The following is a 25,989-nucleotide window of genomic DNA, read 5'->3' on the forward strand; positions in this document are numbered from 1 at the left end:
TAGTTGGCACTAACCTCACAAAGCTCGAGACTGCACAATCCAGCTTTGAGATTTTATTCTCTGAGTTGGTTGGGGATATGTTGCGACCGAGAGGTAAGTCATTCTCCTTTTTCACTTTTCGTTCCCCTTTCACTTCTCTTAGGAAAAATAAATACGGCTAACTTCGGGCTCTCCTCTTCGATCCGAGGTGAGAACTTCTCTGATTTCTTCTTTGCTTCTTTGTTCCCCTCTGTTTTTTTAAGTTTCGAATGTTCATGTGTTTTTTTTGATATTTTTTGAAACTATTTTTTGGTGTAACCCCCACTCCTTTTAAAATCCGCACTTGGTTTTTCAAGAATGTACCTCGGGAGGGCTAATTCTAAAAAAATAGATTTTGATTGCCCTCACTTCGATCCTCGGCAAAGAACCCATTTTTGAGTTTTATTCGAAACAAAACGATGAAGTAAATGCACATGCAAGATAAAACGAGGAAGATATGATTTTTTTTACCCTTTATTTTGCTTCGAAACGATTACAAAATGTTGATCTCCGAGATTGCTTTGCTCGTATTTCGCTAATGAATACTCGTAAGATTTGTGTGTGCTATCGTGGTAATCTCTAGGTAATATCTCGTGCACCAAATCGTCCCCCTTTGAATGGTTCGATTACATGTATTTATAATAAAAACCAAACACTATTTTTAGAATCCTATTCAAGATAGAGTCCTAATATATCTTGGTTGCTTGTTGTTTATTTTCTTTGAATGGCGTTGGTGGTTACCGAGAAGCTCGGTCGTTGGGGGTGTGCTGCCGTGAAAAATGGCGCAGAATAAGAAAGCTTCTGGAACCCTTGCATCAGTTTGGGTTGAGGACTTGGACTCGGTTCGGGGCTCCAAGTTGACTTCGGGTCACGTGTGATCTGTTGGACCTCACATGTTTCTGCTGGGCTCTTTGGTCTTGGGCCTGTGAAATAAAATGTAAATATATGTATATAATTATATAATATAATATTATATAAATAACGGTGGACGAAATTAAATGTCTTCACACGTCCATTTTCATTAAAATATATTAACATTCAAGGTGTATGTTAATCTGTTGACTGAGATATGATAGTCGTTTGAGATTTTGGAATCAGATTTTATCATATCACAGTTAGCAGATTAACGTCGGTCTCAAACTGTCGTAAAATTTTTAACAAAAAAAAACGAGTCTGGAACATATGAATAGTAAGATTATAATTTGATAACTTTTAATAGTCATTTTTAACAAAAAAAAAAAACGAGTCTAGAACATATGAATAGTAAGATTATAATTTGATAACTTTTAATAGTCAATGGACTCAACGAAACAATGTCCTATAGTCAATGGACCATTTCATAACATCTAATATTCAGAGGACTCAACAAATCAACTTCATATAGTCGTTTAAGTCGACATGTTAACGTTCAGTTCAGATTGCCGTTAATTTTTAACGAAAAATGACGAGTTTAAAACATATGAATAGTCGAGGGACAATTTTATAACTTCTAATAGTCGGAGGACCCAACAAAGCAACATCTTATAGTCGGGGACCATTTATGTACTTTTCCCTATTTATAATTTAAATGTTTTTTTAAATATTTAATTAATTTAAATTTCTGTTATTTAATTCTAGTCTGGTCCTTCAAACAATATGAACATGACGCAAAATTCGAAAAGTTTGCTTACACGTGAAAGTTGTCATCTTCTCTTAAATTTTGCCCTTTTGAACGTTTTCTTGTTTAGATAGGCAATGCTGCTTCTTTTCCCTAAATATATTTCACAGCCTTTCTTCTTCTCGTGACATTGTGTTTCGTTTCCTTCGTTTATTATTATTATTATCATTTGTGTAACGTTTGGGAAAAGTTAAAACTATTTGAAGTAAAATTAACTGCCACACTTTTCAAAGGAATTCAACCATTTTCATCGGGTAAATAAGATAAAAAAATTAATTCACCCTGTTAAAAAAATACTTTTTAGTAATCATTGTTTCCCTAGTAATAAACAAGCATGCATTGTTAATTTATTATCTTATTGTATATATTGTTATAAATTAGTCCAATGAGATGAAATATTACATATTTTATAATCTTTGTTCGAATATTTACTTGAGATTAACCATGAGATTAACCTTTTCTTATATGATCACATGTGATCTTAAATAGCTAGTTTATTATGTTAATGGTTATATGAAATGTTCAAATTATGTGTTAGTTTATGATTAGTTGTAAATTTCTTTGTAATTATGAGTATTTTTCTTTTAATAAAACTAACGACTTCTATTCAAAAAAAAATTAAAGATTTAGATATTAATTTAATAAATAAAAGGAAAAAGGGTAACATTTCCTCCTCAATTTAACCCTTACCCTCGAAGTTACTCAATTGCATCATTTTATATCCTACCCCTAACTTAAACCCTAAGTTATAAGTTAGGGTTTAGGGTCTAGGTTTATAATTTACGATTTTAAGTTAAGGGTAGGGTATATAATGATGCAATTAAACAACTTTAAGGGTTGAATTGATGCGAAAATACGATTGATGTGAAAATGATAAATTTGGTATATTACATGGACAAAGGTGACCCTTAAGTCTAAAAAAACAAGTTGAAAAAATTATTTTTATGATGAATTTCTATAATAAGTGATTTTAGGATAAACTATGTATTTAGTACCTAAATTATAAATTTTGGTCTATTTTAGTACCTACTCTTTCATTTTTTTTCAAAATTGTACCTAACGTTTAGTTTTTGTTTCACTTTACTACCCGCCATTAAAAACTTAACACGTTTAATACATAAACTTTCAATTTTTTCCAAAACCTAACGTTAAATTTTGAATGGGGTACTAAAATGAAAGAGAAACTAAACTTTGGGTATGATTTTGAAAAAATTAAAAGTTTGGATACTAAAACGGACCAAAATCGATAGTTTATATACTAAACATATAATTTACCATTGGTTTGAAGTAATCAGTAAATAAGTAAAAAAATGAATAAGCATTTATTGTGAATGCTGTGCAATAAAGTTAAGTGTGATATTTATCTGACCTTTTCTTTTCATTTCTTTTCATTCTGAATATTACTAGAAAATAATGAAAGCCATTTGGTGCAATTCGTAGAAGATCGTTTACATCAAAATCATTGTCTGGTTGAAGATGGAAATTGAAGGGAGGGAGGTAGATGTTTCCAAATTTACCACTGTGTCATTGTTGCTATGTTATGTCCCTATCTTCCTTTTGTTCTATTATGAACTTTATATTTTGAATTATATTATTATCTTTTATAATTATCCTGTCTCGATCGGTTATTTTTAATACTTTTAACGTGTATTTTACGTATAAACACGAATTAATTTATCTCAGTGGTTAAAGGAATTGTTATTGTTCTTAGAGGTCATGATTTCGAGTACCAACGACTTGAACGTTAATGATAGAGAGTACTTAGAACATATATTATTTAGTAATCAGCTTAATTTTGAATTAAAAAATAATAAGATAAACAGAGAAAGTGAATAACATAATTAATCTATTTGAGTTTTGTCTTTCTAATTTTATTTTTTTATAAACTGAAGTTATTAATTTTTTATTATAAATTAAGGGATATTCTTCTGTCCAATACTTATAAATAAAAAAAATGGGCTGAGCCGGAGCTTTGTTGGATATAGCTAGCAACATATTGCTTACTTGGATAGATAAAGCTAATATAATAGAGTAAACTACATATTTAGTATATAAACTATTAGTTTTGGTCTATTTTAGTATCTGAAGTTTCAAAATTTTCAAAACCATGCCTAACGTTTAGGTTTTGTTTTATTTTAGTACCTTGTCATTAAAAACTTAATAGACGAGTTGACGGGGCATAGCTCCGGTGGACAAACGACTAATCCGAACGCTTGACTACAAGAGATTGACGAGTTGACCAACATAGTCTAGTTTCAAGGCCATGGAAAGGTTGACGACGAAGATCAGATGATAAAAAGTCAAAGAGTCCGTCTTTGATTTGGGAGATTGAGACATTTTCGATGAAACGGAGGCCGAAATCACGTTCAGTAGGTCGAAAAGACACCGGTTGGAAAATTTGAGCTTCATCGCCCTACAATTGCGACGATCGACGACTGTAGATGCATCGACCGACGAGCCCATGCATTAAATTTTTAACGACATGATTCTAAAATGAAACAAAAAGCAAACATTAGACATAGTTTTGAAAAAAAAATTGAAAGTTTAAGCATTAAAACGGATTAAATTTGACAGTTTAGATACTAAACACGTAATTTACCCATAATAATAATATCATTTTATTAAAAAAAAAGAGAGTAAATAAACTAATATTTATAATTTTGAAACCTAGTGGACAGGTCACGTTAGAATGTCCGGGTACAATTATCAGTGACATCCTAATATTTTTGACGTAATTATATTCTAGAAAAACTTGATTGGTGGATTAGTTGACAATCTCTACAAATAATACAAAACAAGATTGGAGTTATTTGGTAATGAATAAGCAAGTAGCATAACAGTCCCATTTGCATTGCTTTAAAATTAAGTGACCCCAACCCCAACACGTCATCTGGTTTGCCCAATCTTTTGTCCATTTAAAACACCTGTCTTCCTAGTGTTATCTTGTTCCTTCCACCATTCAACAATTTCGACAATGTTCTCTTTGTTTGGGTCAATTAGATTTAGAGTTCAATTGGGTCAAATCTCTTGCTATATAAATTACCAAGATGAGCTTAATTGATTAATTTAAAGGGTTAACTACATGATTGATCACACTCATTTATGTTTTGTCTGTTTTTCTAACTGATTTCAAAAACATAATATATGATGATTTTTGTTTTTGTTTAATTGATATAGTCACGGAAGATTAGTTGTCATTAGATTTTTAAGGGATTATTGATGTGACATAGTAAATATTAAAAATAAAAAGGGTAAATTACATAAATGGTCACTAATATTTGAATAATTTTTTATTTTTCCTCTGAAGTTTTTAAAATAATAAATTGGTCGATACCTTTTTGTGATATACGTCCCCCTATAATGATTCTTCATCTCCTTACTCCACACCGCCCATTAAGAGTAGAATAATATTCAAGGAAACAAAAGCCATGAAAAATAAAGAAAGAAAATACACATTTGAATTGAAAATTTTCCGAAAACTTTCCACCTTGAATTCTCATCTTCATCGGTATGAAATACTTCATCAAATTTCTATATCCCACTTTTCTGGGTTAATAGATGACAAAGAGAGATAAAAGAATAATATAAGGAACTATTTGATGACTTAGTGACCAATTTGTTAATTTTAAAATTTTAGTGAGGAAAACAAAAAATTACTAAAAGATTAGTGACCATTTTTGTAGTTTATCATTTTTAATTTTATATCATTGTAACACGTTATCAATTTGTTAAAAATCTAACGATAGTTAACCTTCAGTGACCACATTTTAAATAAATAAAAATGAAAGTGACCATACATTATATTTTTTGAATCCAGTTAAAAAAAAGTAAACAAAACATAAACGAGAGTGATCTATCATGTAGTTAACCTAATTTAAATTATGTATTGTAAGGATATATTACAAAGATGATTCTTTGAACTTAATTTACTTCATTTTTTGTACATAAAAATTTAGGTCAGGGATGTCTCTCCCATTTCAAGGGTCAAAATATGCCTAGAACATAATTAGGATTACATAAGAATTTACAGATTATCCATTAAGAGTGACGGTGATAGGTTTGAACTTGGCCTTATAAGCTCAAATTTCTAAATATGAACCGCTTTTTTTTTTTAAATAACCATCAAGCTCAGTTGGTAGAGCACAAGGTTCTTAACCTTAAGGTCGTGGGATCGAGTCCTATGGAGGGCATTTCATAATTTGGAGGTCTCCTACGGAAGCTGCTTCAACCTAGTGTTGGAAGGCAGCCTGCTATCTTACCTTCCCATTACCCCATTATATATGGGAACATGGGACAACCATTATTTTTGGAGCAGTTGTTTTCAGCATTAATTACTACTAGTTAACCCATGTTTTTGGAACTCACAGGGGCTGTTTATAAAACATCATTTGCTCATGTGAACCGTTCATTTGCCTCCACTTCCACAAGGAACTTTGGGTATTGGGTGGACTGATTTTGGTCAATTATTTCATGCGGAGGAGAATTCAATTCGGTAAAATATATGAAAATAAACCAACAATCGGTTGGTCTAGTAAGATAAGTCACTAGATTTTTTAAGTAAAGTTAGAGGTTCAAATCCTTACGATTGCGAATGAAATAAAATAGGTTAGGATGGTCGTCCGTATCTCTATAGTACCATATTCGAATTAGTCAATCGATAAATTAAATATCATTGGTTATATAGAGTTATTTTCAACGAATTTTAAATATAAATCATAATCGAGACTGAGAAGTGAAAAGTGAGAAGAAAATGAAATGCTCTTAGTGGATCAAAAACTTGTTACCTAAGTGAATACGAGAGAACAAAGATGAATAATTTAACCAACCAGTCAACTATGTTTACTCATAGATGGATGAAATTTTAAATTTAATAGATTCGAGATACTTAAATTATTAGGATTAATTGATTTTAGAGTCTAAATGAATTTACTTTTATTGATACGAAAAATGAGTTATAAAGGAGAAAAAATAGGTCCTTACGATTTGGAAAGTGTTGGTGAGAATGTTTGAAGGTTTATGATTTTTTTGTGAGTGATGATTAGGGTGAGCAAAATTTGATTAATTTTGAATATTATAGGGCACTGTGGCTCACTCGTCTCAGTCCGAATTATATTATGATATGAATTAATATCTAATTTGAATAAGACATGATCTAAAATTAACATAAATAATTTAAATACGATTATGATATAATAAATTATACAAATACTAAAAACTAATTACTAATACTAATTCTATCCTCACACATTACCATAATTATATAATACCACAGATAATTGAAATATTTACTTGGGGTAAGTGGATTTAATCATATAAATAAGGACAAAATCTATTATATTGGTAAAAAATTAAGAGTTTTACATTTTTTAAGACTGTTAGATAAAGAAAATCAAGGTTGATAACGATAGGAAATGAAAAGATATTTACTGGAAAAAATAAGTTAATCACATCCTTTGATTTCTTCTCATCTAATGATCCTAAAAAATGTGTAAAACTAAGAGTTTTACACTATGTGCAAGTGGATCCAAACTAGGATGAGCACAGGTTGGGTTTCAGTCAATCTTACCTGACCCAAAAATTATACATCCTTCATCTTATCCGATCCGACCCGAAAATGTACACCAAACATTTAACTCGAACCCGACCCAAATAACATATTTAATAAAAAAATATTTTATTCAATAACAATAAATATTTGATTAAAATAATAATATATAAGGAAAATATTGTAATTATTTATAAAATATAAGATAAAATTATATTTTTTGGATCAGATATTTTTATCCTAAATCTGACCAGACCTGAACATAACTCTAAAAAAATATGAATGAATCTGAATTAAAAAAACAATCTGATCGGGTCAAGTTGGTATCCGTCGGGTTTGGGTCTCATACTCTTCCCTAATTGTAACCCATATAAATAGGGCATGATCCAATACACCCAAGTAAGATTAAGAGTTTTACATCTTTTTAGGACCGTGACGGAAGAAATCAAAACTTGAGATTAACAATAGAAAACGAGAATATATCATTGGAAAACAAGAAGTTAATCCCAGCCTTTGATTTTCCTCATCTATCGATCTTAAAAAGATGTAAAACTAAGAATTTTACACTATATGTAAGTGTATCGTGACTCATATAAATAATTAAAAAATATAAAATAAATGGATGTCCCTTTTTTCCCATATGTATGAGGTAAGGGGAGGTAAGATAGTAGGTTGCCCCCGACACCAGGTTGAGAGCAGCTTCCGTAGGAGACCTCTGAATTATGAAATTTCCTCCGTGGGACTCGATCCCACGACCTTAAGGTTAAGAACGTGTGCTCTACCAACTGAGCTAAATGGTCATTTCAAATAATTAAAAAATATATTTTATGTTAATACATGTATAATAAAACCTATATATATGCTATGCAATAGGGTCCATTTTATTTTTACCAAGTTGACTTTAATAATCCTCCACCTCGACTTAACGTTCTCTTCCCTTCTTTATTTATCCCCTCTTCTTTCTTTCTCTCTTGCCTTCTCCATAGCCACAAGACCATTGTTTTCCTCTCAAGAAACCTTCAATTTTCCCTGTAGAAAACCCTCTTGTTTTTCCCACTTTCTTCTATTGAACTAAACCAAACCCTAATAGAATGAGCAACATAAGCTTGGTGGAGGCCAAGCTGCCACCGGGGTTCAGGTTCCACCCTCGAGACGAAGAACTCGTCTGCGATTACTTGATGAAGAAGGTAGCTTCGACCGATACCTTGCGGCTCATGATCGAAGTCGACCTCAACAAGTGCGAGCCGTGGATATTCCCGGTATGTGTTGATATGCATATCATTTTTTCATTGAATTCGTGAGTTTTTTGAGTCCGAATATCAATTTTATTAAAAATTATCTTTTGAAAATGATCGTATGAATCAGTTGATCGGTTAGTGTTCGTGTTCTTATGTTTTCGGTTTCTGGGTTCTAAATCTTAGCTTCGTCCTTAAGGAAGGAGAGATGTAGGATTGTTTTTGTTTGCAAAATTTGCTTATGGAAAGGTAATAGCAAACAGACCGACTGCAAATGAATATATATATATAGATTTGAGATATTTTTTATGTGAATCTTTCCCATTTTGTGGTGGGGAAGTGTTTAATTTTCTTGAGAAAAACAAATATTTTTTCTATATTTTTTAGAATTTTGTTTACAGTGAATTAGATAGGCTTATATATAAAATAGTGTTTAAATTAAAGTGTTTTTGATGAATAAGTACCTAATTTTTTTTAATGATTCCGGTGTTTAACGTTATAAATATTGTCATTTTAGGTGTTTGTGTCGTGACCGATGTTAATTACGTTTGTTAAGTGACACATGTCATAATATAATAAATTTGAAATTTATTTTCTAAAAATATTAAGAATATTATTATATTTATGAAAAAAACTCTTATTTCTCTTAAATTATAAAATACCCCAAAATCCTTAAAAGTCTCATACCTTAACATTAACCCACTGTCGCCGTAGTTGCTGCCGATTGATTGACGGAATCGCGTGGGATGGTGATTTTTATTTTAGGATTTACCGTCGATCGGTCATCATTTCATAGGAGTTTTGATCGTTGGGGGAGGTGAAGTCGGGTAGGCCTTTGTTGACGACAAAGGGCGACAACCAATGTGGATTTAGAGTTTGAAATGAAAGTTTTCCAAGTTTTTGAGGTTACTTTTAAATATATATTTTAAAATTTTATATAAAATTTTTATAATTATTAGATTGTGACATATGTCATTTAATAAAGAAAATTATTGTCCTTGACAACCTTAACACCTAAAATAATAACTTTTATAATATTAGGCATCAATGTTATTCAAAAAATAATTTAATCCTCTATTCACGAAAAAATCAACTGGGATGGTTGGTATGTATGTCACCTGAAATTTTTTATATGCACAAATCATTTTTTTTTACATAAATCATTTTTTACACAAAAGTTTAGGTAAGGGTGATTTTTTCAATTCAAGATCAGAGCATACCTAATATTCAATTGAGATTTATATAAGAATTTACAGATTATTCATCAAGAGTGACGGTGTAGGATTTAAACTTGACTTTACAAACTCAAATTTCTAAACCTCAATCACTTGTGCCAATACTCATTAGCGATATACCCAAATCGTTATAAATATGTATATGCATATCCAATTCATATATTAAATCTCTAAATTATTATCTTAGAATTATTAATATAATTTTTTTTATTGATTCCTTTATAAAGTCGGTCAGTGTTATTATTTGAATAAAGTATTTGATAACTTTAATCATTATTTCTATATATTAACTAAAACTGCAATTTTTCATATTCTACATATTTTGAATAAAATTGACAGTCTTGGCATTGCCCCAACCTAACAGCTGTGAAAGTGACCGAGATAATTAAAAACAATAAACAATTTATAAATACATATTTTTATAAAAATTTATACGAATATAAGAAACAGTGGTGGGGATTAGTATTTTTAATATTTATTTATTTTTTATTAATAAATATCTATAAATATTCAATAACATTTTCACAGATACCACACGTGCAAGCAAAGCAACCCGTTTTGTCCTTTTGGCAAATTACAACCGCAATTGGGTCACCTGTTTTTATGTCACAGCTGGTGGTCAGTGAACAAACTTTTTGATGCTTCTAAATAGGAATGACAACAAGACGATTTCGAGGCGGGTTTTGTTCTTTCGTTTCCGCAATGAATCCTCGTCCGTGTCTCGTTTTCTATTGGATTTTTTATCGAGGCGTTTCGTTGGGGAATTTTTTTGTCCCGTCCTTGAACCCGACCCGAAATATTTAACCGAATCTAAACCCAAAATGTTTTTTTATTATATATAATTAATATAAAAATTATTATATATATATAATCGGAGCGAGACGGGGATGCCTTAACCCGAACCTAAAAAAATCTCTTAATTTTATCTCGATATCTGACCCGATCCGATATTATTCAAACCCGACCCGATCCGAACTTAGCCGGATTTCGAGTTTTTCCATCTGGTTCGGGTCATTATGCCATTTTTACTTCTAAATCTGGACTACCACGTGTACGTAAACCCTAATCGGTCTCCCCAATTATTTAAACATCCCCATCAGCATACTTATCTAAAAATATTATTTGTTTTTCAACTATAAAAAATAGAGAAGAAAAAAAAAGTAAATTAATGTTTTGGGTATTGTTTTCCCACTTTGACCAATGGGGTTACGACCAAGTATTATTTTTAAGGTCAATAAACAAAATTCACATTAGTTTATGAGGTATTTTTAAGGAATCTTAGTCGGGACAAAGTATATAAATGATTTCTAACTATAAGACATTGTTTTATTAAGTCTATTAATTATTAAAAGTTATAAAATGATTCTTTAACTCTAAAGTGTTGTTTTATTGAATTATTTGATTATTAAAAGTTCTAAAATGATCACCGACTATTAAAATGTATGGCAGAAAGGACAGCAGTGGGAGGGAAGGAGTGGTATTTTTACAGCAAAAGAGATAGGAAATATGCAACGGGGGTGAGGACAAATAGGGCAACGTGCAGTGGGTATTGGAAGGCAACGGGGAAAGATAGGGCAGTCCTTAGCAAGGGCAAGCCTGTTGGGATGAGAAAAACTTTGGTGTTCTACAAGGGCAGGGCTCCCAAGGGCACTAAAACTGATTGGGTAATGCATGAATTCAGGCTTGAAGATCCCCTTTCACCCCCCAACATTTACACTCTTAAGGTAATACTCCCCCCTTTCTCTCTCCCCCTCTATATATTTATTGACTATTCTTTGTTAATTTAAAGTAAGTATAAGATGCATCTGATCAAAAATAATTCTCAATTATTTGATATTGAACGCTTACACCCATGACATTCCTAGTGCTTAAATCTGAGACCTCAAAGAATAATAATAATTCTTTTATCATCGAAATCGCTTGATTCATGCTTGACTATTTTTTAATGATCTAAATAAAGATTAAACTCGTAAAACTATTAATTGCACCTATGATGTATTAACTTAGGGGTTAGGGATCACATTGATCCTAGATGACATTAGTTTCTAATTAGTTTGATTCTAGGCAACTTCTCTCCCTATCATTTAATAAAAATAAAATATAGATTATCTAACCGAAAAAAATCATAAAAAAAACTATCTATTTATCTATCTATATGTAAGATTTTGACTTTTACATGTGAATTTAGATTGCCTTAGCCTTATCAACTTAAAAATTTGGTCGAATTATGATTTTAGTCCTATTATTTTAGTTAAAATATTGATGTGATTTTTTAATGAATACTCTTTGAACAATATATATATGATCCACTTACACCTAGCATAAAACTTTTAGTTTTACACCCTTTTATGATCGTGGATGAGAGAAAATCAACAACTGAAATTAACTCATTGTTTTTTCAAGGAATATCTTCTAATTTCTTACTGTTAATCTCAATCGTTGATTTCCCCTCCCCCAACGATTCTAAAAAGGTGTAAATTTTTTATGTAATTTTTTAGGTTAGAACAGTGAAACAAAATGGTTATTTTGTACAAAAATGATTTTAGCCGTAAAAAATTATTATTATTACTTGAAGTTTTGGGTTCGAGCACTATGTAAGTAAGAGGTGTGGAGGTTAAGAAAAGATCCACACAAGTATTTTTAACCGAAATGATTTAAAATATTAGTTATTTGAATTAACTAATAATATTTTTAAAATAAAGACATTAAATTATACTAATTAAATTATAATTTTGAATATATTAAAAGAATCAAACCTATAAAATTAAATTTTTATGATGAAAATGAAATATTTTTTAAATAGCGGTAGTCTAATCAATTATCTTTAAATAATATATATATTTATCATTTTTTTCTAAAAGGTCCTTGAATTTTTGCACGAATCTTGGGACATGTTGCAATATAAAATCTATTGAGCATAAAAATATAATTACAAAGTCAAATCTCTATGTGTATTTCTTTTATCTACAGGCTATAGCCGCCTTGTTACTTGTCACCCTAATAGAAAAACAAATTTAATCAATTTTCAAATCGCGGTCGCGTTTTCGATCATTTCAGATTTACTGTGATTGTGCCGTCGTGGGCGTTATTAGACACTATTACGGGTGTAGCGGGTGACTCGAACGACAGCGAAATCGCTATTTCACGAACGAAATCATATTTTCGGACCGTGATTTGAAACCCTAATCTTTAGTAAAAGATATAGACATAATAAGGATGAAATATTTAGGATTATATTGAATTAAGTTGTTTAATTTTTCACTTTATTTGTTTTATTTTTGTTCTTATATTTACATCAAATTGTTGTTTACATTTGATGATATTAATATAATATTATATTTCCCAATATTTCGAAACATATGTAGGAAGATTGGGTCTTATGCCGGGTGCTCCACAAAACCAACCCTAGAAGCATGGGAATCTGTTCGGACGACACAAGCTCATCATCTCTACCACCGTTGATGGACCCCTACACAATCTCCGACCAAATCCGACCGAGCTCCGACGAACAAGTGCCATGCTTCTCCACCATGTTGTCCACCCGAAACCCAAGCTTCAACGACATGCAAGTACCGAACGTGCATGCAAAAACCCTAACGTCGTCTTCTTCTTCCTCGGTCGAACATCATCATCAACAACAACAACAAATGATCTCGGCAAGCATTGACAACAACATTACTTCTTGTCTAGACTCGTTCCCCAGTGACAGGACGGTCATTGAAGACGTGCTGAGCAATCTTAGTCTGTTAGACACTTACTTGAACGTCAAGGAATCGACGAGCTTCGATGAAGTTAGTAATTCCGACCAGAGCTACTTGTCCGAAATGTGGGATTGTCCAACATTTGGAATTAATTGAATATTGAAGATTAGGTGATCAGGGTTTAGGGTTTATCATTGTTTGTAAATACAATTAAACAAATTTGGGGTATCATCAAGATCCCCGTTTCTTTAAACATTGTTTAAGATGTATGTTGATCCTAATGTAAAAAATGTAATCAAAGTTTGTTTGGATCGAATATAGGATTGTGATTTGTGAAAGAGACCGACTGTTTGCATTCCGTGATAAATCTTAGTGATATAGTTTGACGGCCTATTAGAAAATTTGATTTCTAATTAAATTTCAAAGGAGTTTCACATAATTTTACCAAATAATTTTTTTGATTGATTACAAAGAAATTTAAAGGACTTTAAACACTTAACAATTGAGTGACTAAAACAAAACAGAATCAATTTATAAGTTTAACGGTGAATTTGAGAAGCTTTTGAAGTTGATGATCAAATCAGAAACACTGTTGAAATTGAGTGATCAAAAAGTAGTTTACCCTGGTCTTATATTTTATTGAAGGTTTAAATATAAAATAAGTGGTTAAATTATAGCAATTTTTCAAATAGTTGTCTAAATATTTTTTAATCATTTATATGCCTATAGTTACAAATATTATTAATTTAGGTATTTGGGCCGAATTGATATTAATCTTTTTCGTTAAATGACATAGGTAACGTTTTAGTAATGTAAAAAATTTATTTAAAACTAAAAAAATTAAAATGTATTTTTCTTAAAAAACACAAATATTTTAAAATATTTTAAGAAACCCCAAAACTTAAAAAACTCTCATTTCAATCCCTAAACTCATATCGCCCGCTACCTTTTTGTCATTGATAAATCTCCACCCGTTGATCGATAACCATGTGAAATCGTGACCAATCGATATGTGTACCACGACGAACTCGACACTAAAAATCACAACCCCACACGATCTCGATAATCAATCGATGAGTATGGTGGCATATGACTAAGAAGATGAGAAAGATTACGTCAACGGCGGTGACTGTGGTCGAAAAGGATGACATCATTGGGTTAAGGTTATAGATTTAAGGTTAGGTTTTATATAGCGGTAGCCGTATCCTCTGTGGCTGTTATTGTATAACTGTAATACTTGCAAACATCGTAGTAGCGGTCACTATGTCCGCAAGTGCGATAAACACAGCACGACCAAAAATACGATCGCAACCGTAATTTGAATCCTCAACCAAAACAAAACAGAAGCAATTTAGAAGTTTAACGGTGAATTTGAAAAGCTATTAAAGTTGGTGACCAAACCAGAAACACTGTAAATATTGACTGATCAAAAAAGTAGTTTACCCTGAATTTATGTTTTATCGAACACAAGAGCTGAAGAAGAAAAGAAGCCGCCCGTTCTGTTTCTCCGACTCCCTCTCTCAAAGGGAACTAGGGCTTGGAAACACTTAAACCGAAAAAGGAAGCAATCCGGACACACTTTAAAATGTAAATAGCAAGATATTACCTACTTAGTTGTCTTAAGCACACTTCAGAGATTTTAGTTAGCTATGTCCTTGTACTTTCAACGTCTGCTTCTCCGACTCCCTGTCTCAAAAAAACCAAACCTATGCTACCATTAATGGTGTTATTACTTGAATTGAAAAGAAAAAAAAGAACAATAGGCAGTGAAGTATCGTTAACACACATCTTTGTTAAGAAAGTAATAGATAGAATGATAACAGATGAAATATGTTTAGACCTTACTCCTAAAAGCTTTTTATCATTATCTTATTTCATGGTGGCAAAGGCTCTTAGGCCACAAGTTTCTTGATGAAACTTTTTAGGTCGGTAAACGAACCGAACCGAAAGAACACGAACGGGGTATGTTCATGTTCGTTCGTTTAACTTTAACCGAATAAATGAACGAACACGAACGAAAAATTTCTTGTTCGTGTTCGTGTTCGTTCGTTAAGGAATGCAGCTTGTTCATGTTCATTCATGTTATTCGGTCATTTAAATGATAAACGAACACAAATGAACGATCATAAACGAACAGATGTAAACGAACATAAACGAATACAATGAACGAACGTAAACGAACACAAATGAACGAACGTAAACGAACACAATAAATGAACTTAAATTAACATAAATGAAAATATTTTTTTCTTTCATAACAATTTTAGGATTATATTTTAATTAATTGTTTTGAGCCTTTTTTATTTGTGTTTAAAATTAATTGAATTTTAAAATATTTATGGGTATCAGATTAAAATTTATTGGGCTTTAATATTTTAAATGGGTATAGAGAGATTGGGCTAAACATAAATGAACACAAATAAACGAACATAAATGAACGAACATATTACCGAACGTTCACGAGCGTAAATGAACGAACGAACCCTCTGTTCATGTTCATTCATTTAATTAAACGAACACAAAATATTGTTCATGTTCGTTCGTTTAATAAATAAACGAACTTCCCGCCAAACGGTTCACGAACAGTTCGCTGAACGTTCAGTTCGTTTACATGCCTACAACTTTTTAATTTTCCTAATGAATCCATATTGCACATGTATTGACATGGAAACATATATTGATACGTGTAATTTTTTCCTCCCCTGACTAATTTTGTTTAGCATGTGCCTTTGTGCTAGATTGACTAATTTCAACATTATACTCAAAATCTGCTTTGAATGGCATCACGACATCCGATGTTTAACTTGGCAAGTATATGGGCCAGAAAGTAGTGGGAAAACTACCTTAGCACTCCATGCCATTGCTGAAGTACAGGTTGATAGTTTTCTGCCCTTTCTTAGCTGGTTTGGTTTCTGGTTTATTATGTTACGAAAAGGTCAATGAAGTGCAATACTATTTTCATTGTTTTTATGTTAATTATGCAGAAACTTGGTGGCAACGCTATGCTTGTTGACTCAGGGCATGCTTTTGATCCGGCATATTCAAAAGCATTGGGAGTAGATGTTGAAAATTTGATTGTGTGCCAACCGGATAATGGGGAAATGGCATTAGAAAGTAATATACACAGTCCCTCTTTATGTACCGGTGAAAGTTGTGATGGTTGAGGAAGGCAGTAACTGATGCAGCACACATGATGCTTTTGAAAATTTTGCTATGTTTATAAGCTCAACAAATAAGACCAAAGAAGTTGTTATGTTTCAGTTGCAGATCGTATGTGCAGATCTGGTGCCGTAGATTTAATTTGCGTTCCACGAGCAGAATTAGTTTTTGATATGACCTGTTCCTTTCTTCTCTCCTCTTTTTGTACGCCTCTTTTGCCTCTTCTTATTGTATGCTTTTGAACAGTTCTATGAGCCGTGCCATGTCTAAGCTCTTTCTTGTTGCATTTTGTTATTAGGGTGCGATCGGGATGCAGCAAATGGGATTACAAGCACGTCTTATGAGTCAGGCTTTACGTAAGATGTCAGGAAATGCCTCTAAAGCTGGCTGTACTCTAATTTTTCTTAATCAAATAAGATACAAGGTACTTTGGATCGATTATTGGTTTTCTTATTCATAGATTAAGTAAAAACAACTGCAGTTGTGATATAGAGGGTGTCGATGTGTTTAACTCAAACTACATTTTAGGAAGATCCTTATATGCATGTTGATTTTCTTGCGTCTCTCTATGTTTCTAGACTAGATTAACGTGATTTTAGTGTATTGCTTCTGATTTTGAAAGATTGGAGTATATTATGGAAACCCGGAAGTGTCCAGTGGAGGAATTGCATTGAAGTTCTTTGCCTCAGTTCGTCTTGAAATACGCCCTACTGGGAAGATAAGTCTGTAAGCACAATAGCAACTTGATTTTCCACGACAGTTTTCCTTTTCATCACTCAATATGTAATAATTACTACTACATAATCCATATTATTCTAGTTAAAGGCGATGAGGATACTGGGCTTCGTGTTCGTGTAAGAGTGCAAACGACTAAGGTAAACAAGAATCATATCAGCGACTTTTAAAGATAGTGGGAAGCGAAGTATTAAAGTTTGTTATGCCTGCTAAAAAGCCATTAGAAATTGTTAATATATCTGGTGAACTTAGTGTCCCCAAATTGACTGCTATTGCAGGTCTCAAGACCATACAAGCAAGCAGAATTTGAAATCATAATTGGAGAGGGAGTAAGCAAATTGGTTAGTAATGCAATGTAATACTTACGATCATCTGGATTTACAGACTTTTCTTTTTGTCTTGACATTGAAAGAGCCTACAGGGATGCATTTTGGATTGTGCCGACATGATGGATGTGGTAGCAAAGAAGGGCTCTTGGTACAGCTATGGGGACAGTAGGTTTGCTTTCGAGCTTTCTTATGTGTTAATCGTGTTAAATAATTCGAACTAGTGTTTGTAAGTTTGCAATAAGTTTGGTCCTGTTTTCTATATTTTTGTAAAGTTTGGGACAAGGCCGAGATAAAGTACTACAGTACTTGAGAGACAACCCCATTCTTTGTGATGAAATCGAGAAGGTTCGGTACTTCGTCCCTACAGTTTTCTATCATGCTATTAATTGAAACCTAGTGGACTAGAGTATATAATAACCCCTTTTCTGAATTTTCTGTACCGGTTTCTTTTTCTCCATTTCCATTTTTCGAATTGTCTTGAAATACCTGTGTCTGATGCATACCCAATATGAAAATTCTATACATATGCATGTCGGATACATACTTGCGTTCGTCACTTTGATTCCATCCATAGTAAGGAATGGAGATCGATTTGGTTACCCATTGATCTTGTAATGTTGATCTTATAGTCGACATTCATGATCGAGAACCAAGTTAGAAAAACAGCTCTTCCAGTTGTTGTTAACCAAGTAACCATAGATTTTATTCGCATAGTGTAGGTAGTTCGATCTAAGATTGTCAATGTAACTGAACATTTTAGCTCAACTCATGTCTAGAGCTTGTCACTGCCTCCTCAACATGAAGAAATGTACGAAGAGATACGATGGGATCGAACTAATTGGTTTCTACCACAAGGTTAAATATTCAACAGCAGCGGAAATCGTCTGTAGAGGTACCCGAATTTCAGTTCCACATTTTGCCTTTGCATATCAGATCCGAGGCTGAGAGTTTGCATGGCTTCAGAAGGAGGTATGTACGTATTCTGTTTTCGAATTCGCAAAGAAACATTAACCATGATTTGTTGGCGGACGGTAATATTTTGATTTAGTTTAATATGTTGTTTTACCTAATGTTTCAACCTAATCAATATTACCTCAGTAATTTTAGCTAGCCAAATCCAAAATATCATAAACATGCAAAAGTTTTCTTGTTGAAGAAGTTATTTTGATTAGTGCATGATCACATCTTATAGACAGAATACAAGTAGCATTGCAAATCGAGATCGATATCTACTGTGCCAACGCACTTGTGTTGTAAACCAGAAGAGCTCCATCGGCGAGAATTTCGGCTCGGGTGACCGCCGATATCGCTAATCCGGTTTTCCCGTGACACCGTTTTATGTAACTTCATTATTTGTGATTATTAAGTTCAGTGATCGATTATCTCAAATGTAGTATGCCATGTGTACATGTGTTGATTTACTATAGGATAACGAAACATATTATAACACAACTTTATTACAAGTATCAAATTATAAGCTTTTTTGTATAGATATCATACTGCATGATCATTAAACTAGAAGGACTAAACGTGATATTAACCCTTTACTTTATGAAGGCATCCACGTGACTTAAATAGGCTGAATAAAGTTTTGGGTAAACTATGAATTTAGTACCTAAACTATCAGTTTTGGTCTATTTTAGCACCTAAAATCTCAATTTTTTAAAATTATATTTAGCGTTTAGTTTTTATTTCATTTTAATACTCGCCATTAAAAATTTTATGCATTTACTACCAAAACTATCAATTTTGGTCATTTTTAGTACCTAAACTTTTATTTTTTAAAAAAATTAATATTAAATTTTGAATGGGTACTAAAATGAAATAACAATTAGATTTTAAGTATAAATTAAAAAAAATTAAAAGTTTAAGTATTAAAACGAATTAAAATTAATTTACTTTTTTGTGTTGACAAGACAGCCGTGTGTGAATAGAGCTATGGTAATTAGTCAAAGGTGGAATTTTTTAATGGCAACTACATGACCAATTTGTTTAATTTATATTAGTAAAATATTGTTTGACTTAAAACAAATTAATTTATTTGGTTTTTCTTTATCAATCAAGAAAGGGATAAAATCACTTTTAGTCTCTAAATTCCATTATTTTTTAATTTGGTCCATTATTTTTCCCCTCATGTTAGACCATGAACTTGGATTTTGGTGTCTCGAATAGCAATTTAGATTGTACTATGTGTCACAATCTCAATGTATTAAACCCTAAAAAAGACTAAAAACAATGTTTAAACAGAAGAAATATCGAATTTGATGATTAAATCAATTTCTTTTACCAAATTCAAGGGTTAAAAGTTAAGTACCCCTTAAAATATTAAAAAAAAAACAAACAAACCAATAAACAAACTTTTAAAGTTTGGTCATAAATCATATTAGATGATATATATATTTGGTTATAATTATTATAAGGGTAATTTACATATTTAGTATATAAACTATTAATTTTGTTCCATTGATACTTAAACTTTCGTTTTTTTCAAAATCATTCCTAAAGTTTAGTTTTTGTTTCATTTTAGTATCTCGTCGTTAAAAAATCTAGTTTTTATTTCATTTTAATATCACATTCAAAATTTGATTTTAACTTTTGAAAATGGGCTAAAAATAATAATTTATATACTAAACGTTTTAAGTTTTTACAGCCATGGTATTAAAATAAAATGAAAATTAAACGTTAGACATGATTTTAAAAAAATTAAAAAAATTTAAGTACTAAAACGGATTAAAATTGATGGTTTATATACTAAATACATAATTTACCCTATTATAAAAAGTACTATCAATGAACAAAATGGAATAATAATGATTTGCCATTGACTGTTAATTGATCTTAAAAGATGAAATTGTTTATTTATTACGAGATTAGTATAGTTTTCCCTAATAAAGATCAACAATTTATGGTCAAATAATTAGAATTTCTATAAGTTCGTCACTTACACATGCAAACCAAATGAAAAACGAGTAAAATTCAATTTTTTATAATGATCGGAAAGGAAGACGAAGGAAATAATTGACCAATGTAGCTTGGAATGTTATATTTGCCGAGTTGAATCAGTTGAATCGTTGAAACTCGTTCATTAATGGAAATTAAAATGAATTAACAAAAAAATAATAATCATAATTTGACGAGTCAGTTTTGGGCAACAACCTACACCTAACACATAAATAGAGCAGCATAATACTCTCACCTTCTTCAATGGACTTTGAGCTCTCTCTATCTCTCTCTTCTTAATTGTTCTCTCCAACAATTCCTTCTGCATCTGTCTAGCCTTTTCAGGTCAAGTCAACTTTCCCAATATCTGTTCATTTTGTGATTATTTTTCAGTTTTGTTTTCCCTTTTTGATGATCAATTGTTTTTCCTTTTACTTGTTTATCTTCATCCTTAGCTGATTTGCTGGTCTGGGTTTGTTTCTTGCTTGAAGCATGTTGTTATTTTGCTTGAACTGGTTATAATTGACGGGTTTTGATGGGCACTTTTTTTTTAAACTATTTATGAAAATTTCTGCTATAATTTCCTTCTTTTATGTTTGGTGATGAAATGAACATAAGTTATGCATTTAAGACCAAATTGAGGTTGAATTCAGGTGGCATCTAGGTTTTAATTTTACGGAGCGGGTAATTGCTTACTAGGGATTTGATACATCGGTTTAGTGGTATCTGTTAGAAGCAAAGCTTTCAAAGTTGCACTGATTCCATGAGCTGATACTTCATAATATTAGCTGAATTTTCAGAATTCAAAATGTTTTTTTGGGAATTTGAATGTGAATTGTCATGTCCGTGATGGGCTAATGGATTCATTTCTTGTTAATGAACTTGTTTATATATATGATGATATATAGTGTCTAATGTATGATTTCTCCAACTAGGAACTTTAACTAATCGATGTTTCAAAAGGTACAATATTTTGGGAGATTCTAAGGAAAGACACCTAATTTAAGGCTAAGAAAAAGGGCAACCTAAAATGTTAATTTTTTCTTAACATTTCTCGGTTGCAAACCTTCTTTATAAGATTTTCAGTTGCCAACCGGAAATGTTAAAACGTTAACATTTTAGGTTGAGTTCAACCGAAAATGTTATGTTTTTATAACATTTTCGGCCGCGCCTATTCTATGTCGTTTCTTAGCCTTAAATTAGGGTGCCGTACGGCAGAACTACCCCAATATTTGTGTTTTGTTACCAATGGCTTGTTTAGTGCAAGCAAAGCTACCCTACATTCTGCGCTATAGATTGCAACGCTAATTGCTGCCTGCTGAAAACTTCTACCGCGAAACTTAATAGTGCCGAAGTGATTAAAATATAATCATTGTTAAAAATCTGAAGGTTGTGATATTAAATTCATAAATACTACATCCTAGGCCCCAACTGAATCCCAAACTGAATTCGGAAGATATTTCTGAAACCATTGGCTGCTTGATATTGCTTTTTTCTGTGTTCAAGTTGTCTGCATCATTTTCCGACATACACCACGAAATTTGGTTTATGAGTTCTGATTTTTAGCTCAGACAGTTAATGAATGACTGCTCCTTGCCTACCTTTGTGATTTTCTTATTTGATTCCACGGTTTTACAAGTACGAAATTAAAGTTTTCTCATTGGTTCTTCTTGGCAGGTCCAGAAAGTGCTCTGATTCAAAGCATTGATCAAATATACAGGAAAGCTCGTCTCTGGTGCATCATTAAGTTATGACTTGCTTTTCTTTCTTATTTCGTGGACATAATGATTCATCAAAAAACCATTCTTTTGAGGTTGATGAAGGTAAGTAAGAAGCCTTCTAATAATTAGAATATCTTTTTATGCCTCCGCACGTAATTTAATGAATGAAACCTCCTAATCTGCCTTATTTTTCTTGTTCTGAACAGAGTTCGACGTTCACAATGTAAAATTTTACACATACAAAGAATTAAGAAACGCCACCGAAGATTTTAGCCCAGTCAATAGATTGGTGAAGGGTTTTGGCTCTGTCTATAAGGTATATATATGTTTTTGAATATATGACCATTGCTAGCTGTACCCTTTTATTTCTTGTCATAATTCTGTGAAAGGAACCTCCTTAATTATCATTATTAATTTTCAGGGGCGGCTCAAAAACAGAAATCTTGCTGCAATAAAAGTTCTTTCGGCTGAATCAAGACAGGGAGTGAAAGAATTCGTAACAGAGATTAAGGTCATCTCTGAAATAGAGCATGAAATTTAGTCAAGCTCTATGGCTGTGTGGAAGATAATCAAAGAATCTTGGTTTATAACTACCTCGAGAATAACTGCCTTTCCCAGACTCTTCTTGGTAAATTTTCAATATTGTTCTGCACTTTTGAGTTCAATTTATTGAATTTGAGGCTATTCTTTATATCATAATACTTAGTAGTAAAACCATATATATATTTTATATATATAAGAGAGAGGTGTTTTGCTATATATTTTACGCTGCCTTCTGCTATATGAACAGTATAATTATCATGTCAATAATAGAATAAGTTTTGTATAAAATGAATCTTCCTGTTAACGGTCACGCAGTCCTTTTAATCACATTGAAACTAAGCAGTTTAACCCTTTTCTTTACAGGTAGTGGTCACAGTATATCCAGTTTAATTGGAAAACACGGACCAAAATATGTATCGGGATTGCACGTGGGCTTGCTTTCCTTCATGAGGAAGTAAAGCCATACATTGTTCATAGATATCAAAGCTAGCAATATTCTTCTCGACAGAGACCTAACACCCAAAATATCAGATTTCGGATTGGCGAAACTTATCCCAGCAAACATGACCATGTTAGCACTCGTGTGGCTGGAACAATGTAAGGCTCCAGTATTCCTTTTATTCCTTCAAGTTTAGCCATACTTCAAATGTATTTTTAGTCTTTAATTAGCAGTTAATACCATATTACCATCCAAGTCACAAAGCGTTCGTGTTAAAAGCAACAGAAACAAAATATTCCGTGTTACTCAGATTCGGGTGCAAGTGTCGGATAAGTGCTCCGACATGGTTCTATTAAAAACAATCCTAAGCTTTTCTATGTATTTGGAAGGTTTTTAACGGTCATATTCATATGCTCACAACCCTGTCCAAATATAAACGATGAGTCGGATTGCAAACATTCTCTATTGAAGTTGTGCTTTAATAATCATATAGATGATTGCTTCTCTGTATATAGTAATCCACGTATCATATTTCTCCTTGGCAATAACATCTACAAACATCATTTTTTCTTCACTTTAAAGGTTTTTAGGTTTTCGAAACTATTAGAAATCTGCAAGAAAACAGATGGAGAAAGGAGAAAGTGAGGCTAGTTTGAAGAACTAGTGTCTAATATGCTTTCACTTTCGAGAAGGTTGAGGACTTCAACAAACTCGAATTGAAATTGGTTCTCTCTTTATATTAGGTTCTATTTCAAGGCATTGCTTATCAAATTTATTTTATCAGCTGTAGGACCTCGTTGGCTGTAGTTAAAATTTACCAAATTAAGCCTGTAGCATTGGACTTAAATTAGTTTGTATTTGCTCATCGATCGAACTTTTATGCTTCGAGTATTAATGTCATTGATGCAATCTTGGTTTCAGAGGTTATCTTGCACCGGAGTATGCAATGAGGGGGCAGCTGACACGAAAAGCAGATATCTACAGTTTTGGCGTTCTCCTCATTGAAATCGTCACTGGGAGATGTAACACAGATACGCGGTTACCTGTAGGAGAACAATATCTCCTGGAACGGGTATGGATTCGAGTCTTTTCTGTTTTAGTTTAAAGTTCAGTTTATTGCAATTGTATCAATGGTGGAGCTTGATCCGCGAGTGTTGAGACTCCCTTTCGGTTTTGCTCGGAGATCATCCATCGAGATATATGTTGGCTCCTCGTGACACACTGATCTCTTGTTGCAGACATGGGAACTTTACGAGCGAAATGAGCTGGTTGTGTTGATAGACGATTTGCTGAATGGTGATTTCGATGTAGAGGAGGCTTGTAGGTACCTCAAGATTGGTCTTCTTTGCACCCAGGATGCTCCTAAACTACGGCCGTCTATGTCATCGGTGGTCAAGATGCTAACCGGCGAGAAAGACGTCAACGACAGGAAGATAACAAAACCAGGCTTAATTTCTGATTTTATGGACCTCAAAGTGCGAAGTTCTGATAAAGTGAAGCCGGAACTGAAGAACACATCTTATAGTGCCTTCTCTGGCTCGGACAAAGACAATTCGACCATGTCATCAGGAACCTCAGCTTCTGCAACTATGACCTTCAATACCGACCGGAGTGCTTAAACATCGACGCGAGCAAATGCCTAAATTTATTCATTTTTATTCTATTTTTGAGTTTTTTTTGAAGCTTTGCCAGTTTGTAAATTGTACAACAGTGTTTGTTCTTTCTTGTATTTGGTGGAAATAGCCAAAACCTAGCTCTTGTAAATGTTACCGTGTTTGGTCACTTTGGTTACTTAAAGAAATTTTTGCAGAGTTGATCAATGCTTGGTTATCCAGATTATTTTAAGGGTAAATTACATATTTAGTACCTAAACTATCGGTTTTGATCCGTTTAGTATTTAAATTTTCAATTTTTTCAAAACCATACCTAAAGTGTACTTTTTGTCTTATTTTAGTAACCGCTAAAAATATAACGTACTTAAATTATCAGCTTTAGCTCGTTTTAGGACATAAACTTTCAATATTTTCAAAACTTAATGTTAAATTTTGAACGGAGATACTAAAATGAATTGAAAGCTAAAGTTTTCAACGATGGGATACTAAAATGAAACGAAAATAACTAAATTGTAGGTATTTTGAAAAATAAAATAAAAGTTTAAATACTAAAACGGATTAAAACTGATAGTTTGGGTACTACACGTATAATCTACCCTTATTTAAAAATCTTTGAAGTGGGTTTAAGTTGAAATTAGAGTTTAAAATTTTATTTAATTAATTTGATAACGAATAAATTAAAAAAAATTAGTGGGAATTAATTTAAAGTAACCGATTATTTATTAAATCACACTGATTGATATTTAGGACACTGAAAAAGCATTAAATTCTTAAAACTATCAAAACTGCATTAAAGAAAAAAAATACTAAATGAAGCTCTATCCTTATACCATCAATTGCAACGAACTTTTTGGTTGGCTGCAATCATCTTACGTTTTCATGTATTATTATTATGAATTGAAAAGGTAAAATAGCCCTTTTGGACCCTTAATGTTATTGGTTTGGTCATTTTAACTCTTATATTTTTATTTCATTCTTGTTTGGCCTTCAACTCTTTTATCATATTGATCTAAACATAAAAGAGCAATATTTAAAGATTTAAAATTGTATAAAATAGATAAATAAGTATAGTTAAATAATTGGAAATCATAAAGTTTTTTTTTTTAAAAATGACATAAT

The 25,989-nt window shown here is 32.0% G+C and overlaps 1 protein-coding gene, 1 long non-coding RNA gene and 1 pseudogene across 2 annotated transcripts; all 3 read left to right on the plus strand.

The window, feature by feature from the left end:
- Positions 1 to 8,236: 8,236 nt before the first annotated feature.
- LOC120123903 (NAC domain-containing protein 21/22-like) lies at positions 8,237 to 13,654 on the plus strand. Its single transcript, XM_039142697.1, has 3 exons — positions 8,237 to 8,518; positions 11,133 to 11,414; positions 13,056 to 13,654. The coding sequence occupies exons 1-3, from the start codon at positions 8,312 to 8,314 to the stop codon at positions 13,545 to 13,547; spliced, it is 981 nt and encodes a 326-aa protein (XP_038998628.1). The 5' UTR covers positions 8,237 to 8,311; the 3' UTR covers positions 13,548 to 13,654.
- Positions 13,655 to 17,487: 3,833 nt separating this feature from the next.
- LOC120123904 lies at positions 17,488 to 25,077 on the plus strand (annotated as a pseudogene).
- Positions 20,744 to 22,559, plus strand: LOC120123761. Its single transcript, XR_005516216.1, has 3 exons — positions 20,744 to 20,899; positions 22,232 to 22,377; positions 22,482 to 22,559. It is a non-coding gene; the product is annotated as an uncharacterized LOC120123761 (long non-coding RNA).
- Positions 25,078 to 25,989: the final 912 nt, after the last annotated feature.

Source organism: Hibiscus syriacus, unplaced genomic scaffold (genome assembly GCF_006381635.1).
Source record: "Hibiscus syriacus cultivar Baekdansim isolate YM2019G1 unplaced genomic scaffold, ASM638163v2 tig00110403_pilon, whole genome shotgun sequence".
In the NCBI taxonomy this organism is placed as follows: Eukaryota; Viridiplantae; Streptophyta; class Magnoliopsida; order Malvales; family Malvaceae; genus Hibiscus; species Hibiscus syriacus.

Excerpts from the sequence above, each read along its gene's own strand:
- LOC120123903 (XM_039142697.1), top strand. The coding sequence starts at position 8,312 with ATGAGCAACATAAGCTTGGTGGAGGCCAAGCTGCCACCGGGGTTCAGG. Across the intron at positions 8,519-11,132 it reads TCATTTTTTCATTGAATTCG|ATGGCAGAAAGGACAGCAGT; the intron begins TGAGTTTTTTGA and ends CTATTAAAATGT. Across the intron at positions 11,415-13,055 it reads CCAACATTTACACTCTTAAG|GAAGATTGGGTCTTATGCCG; the intron begins GTAATACTCCCC and ends AAACATATGTAG.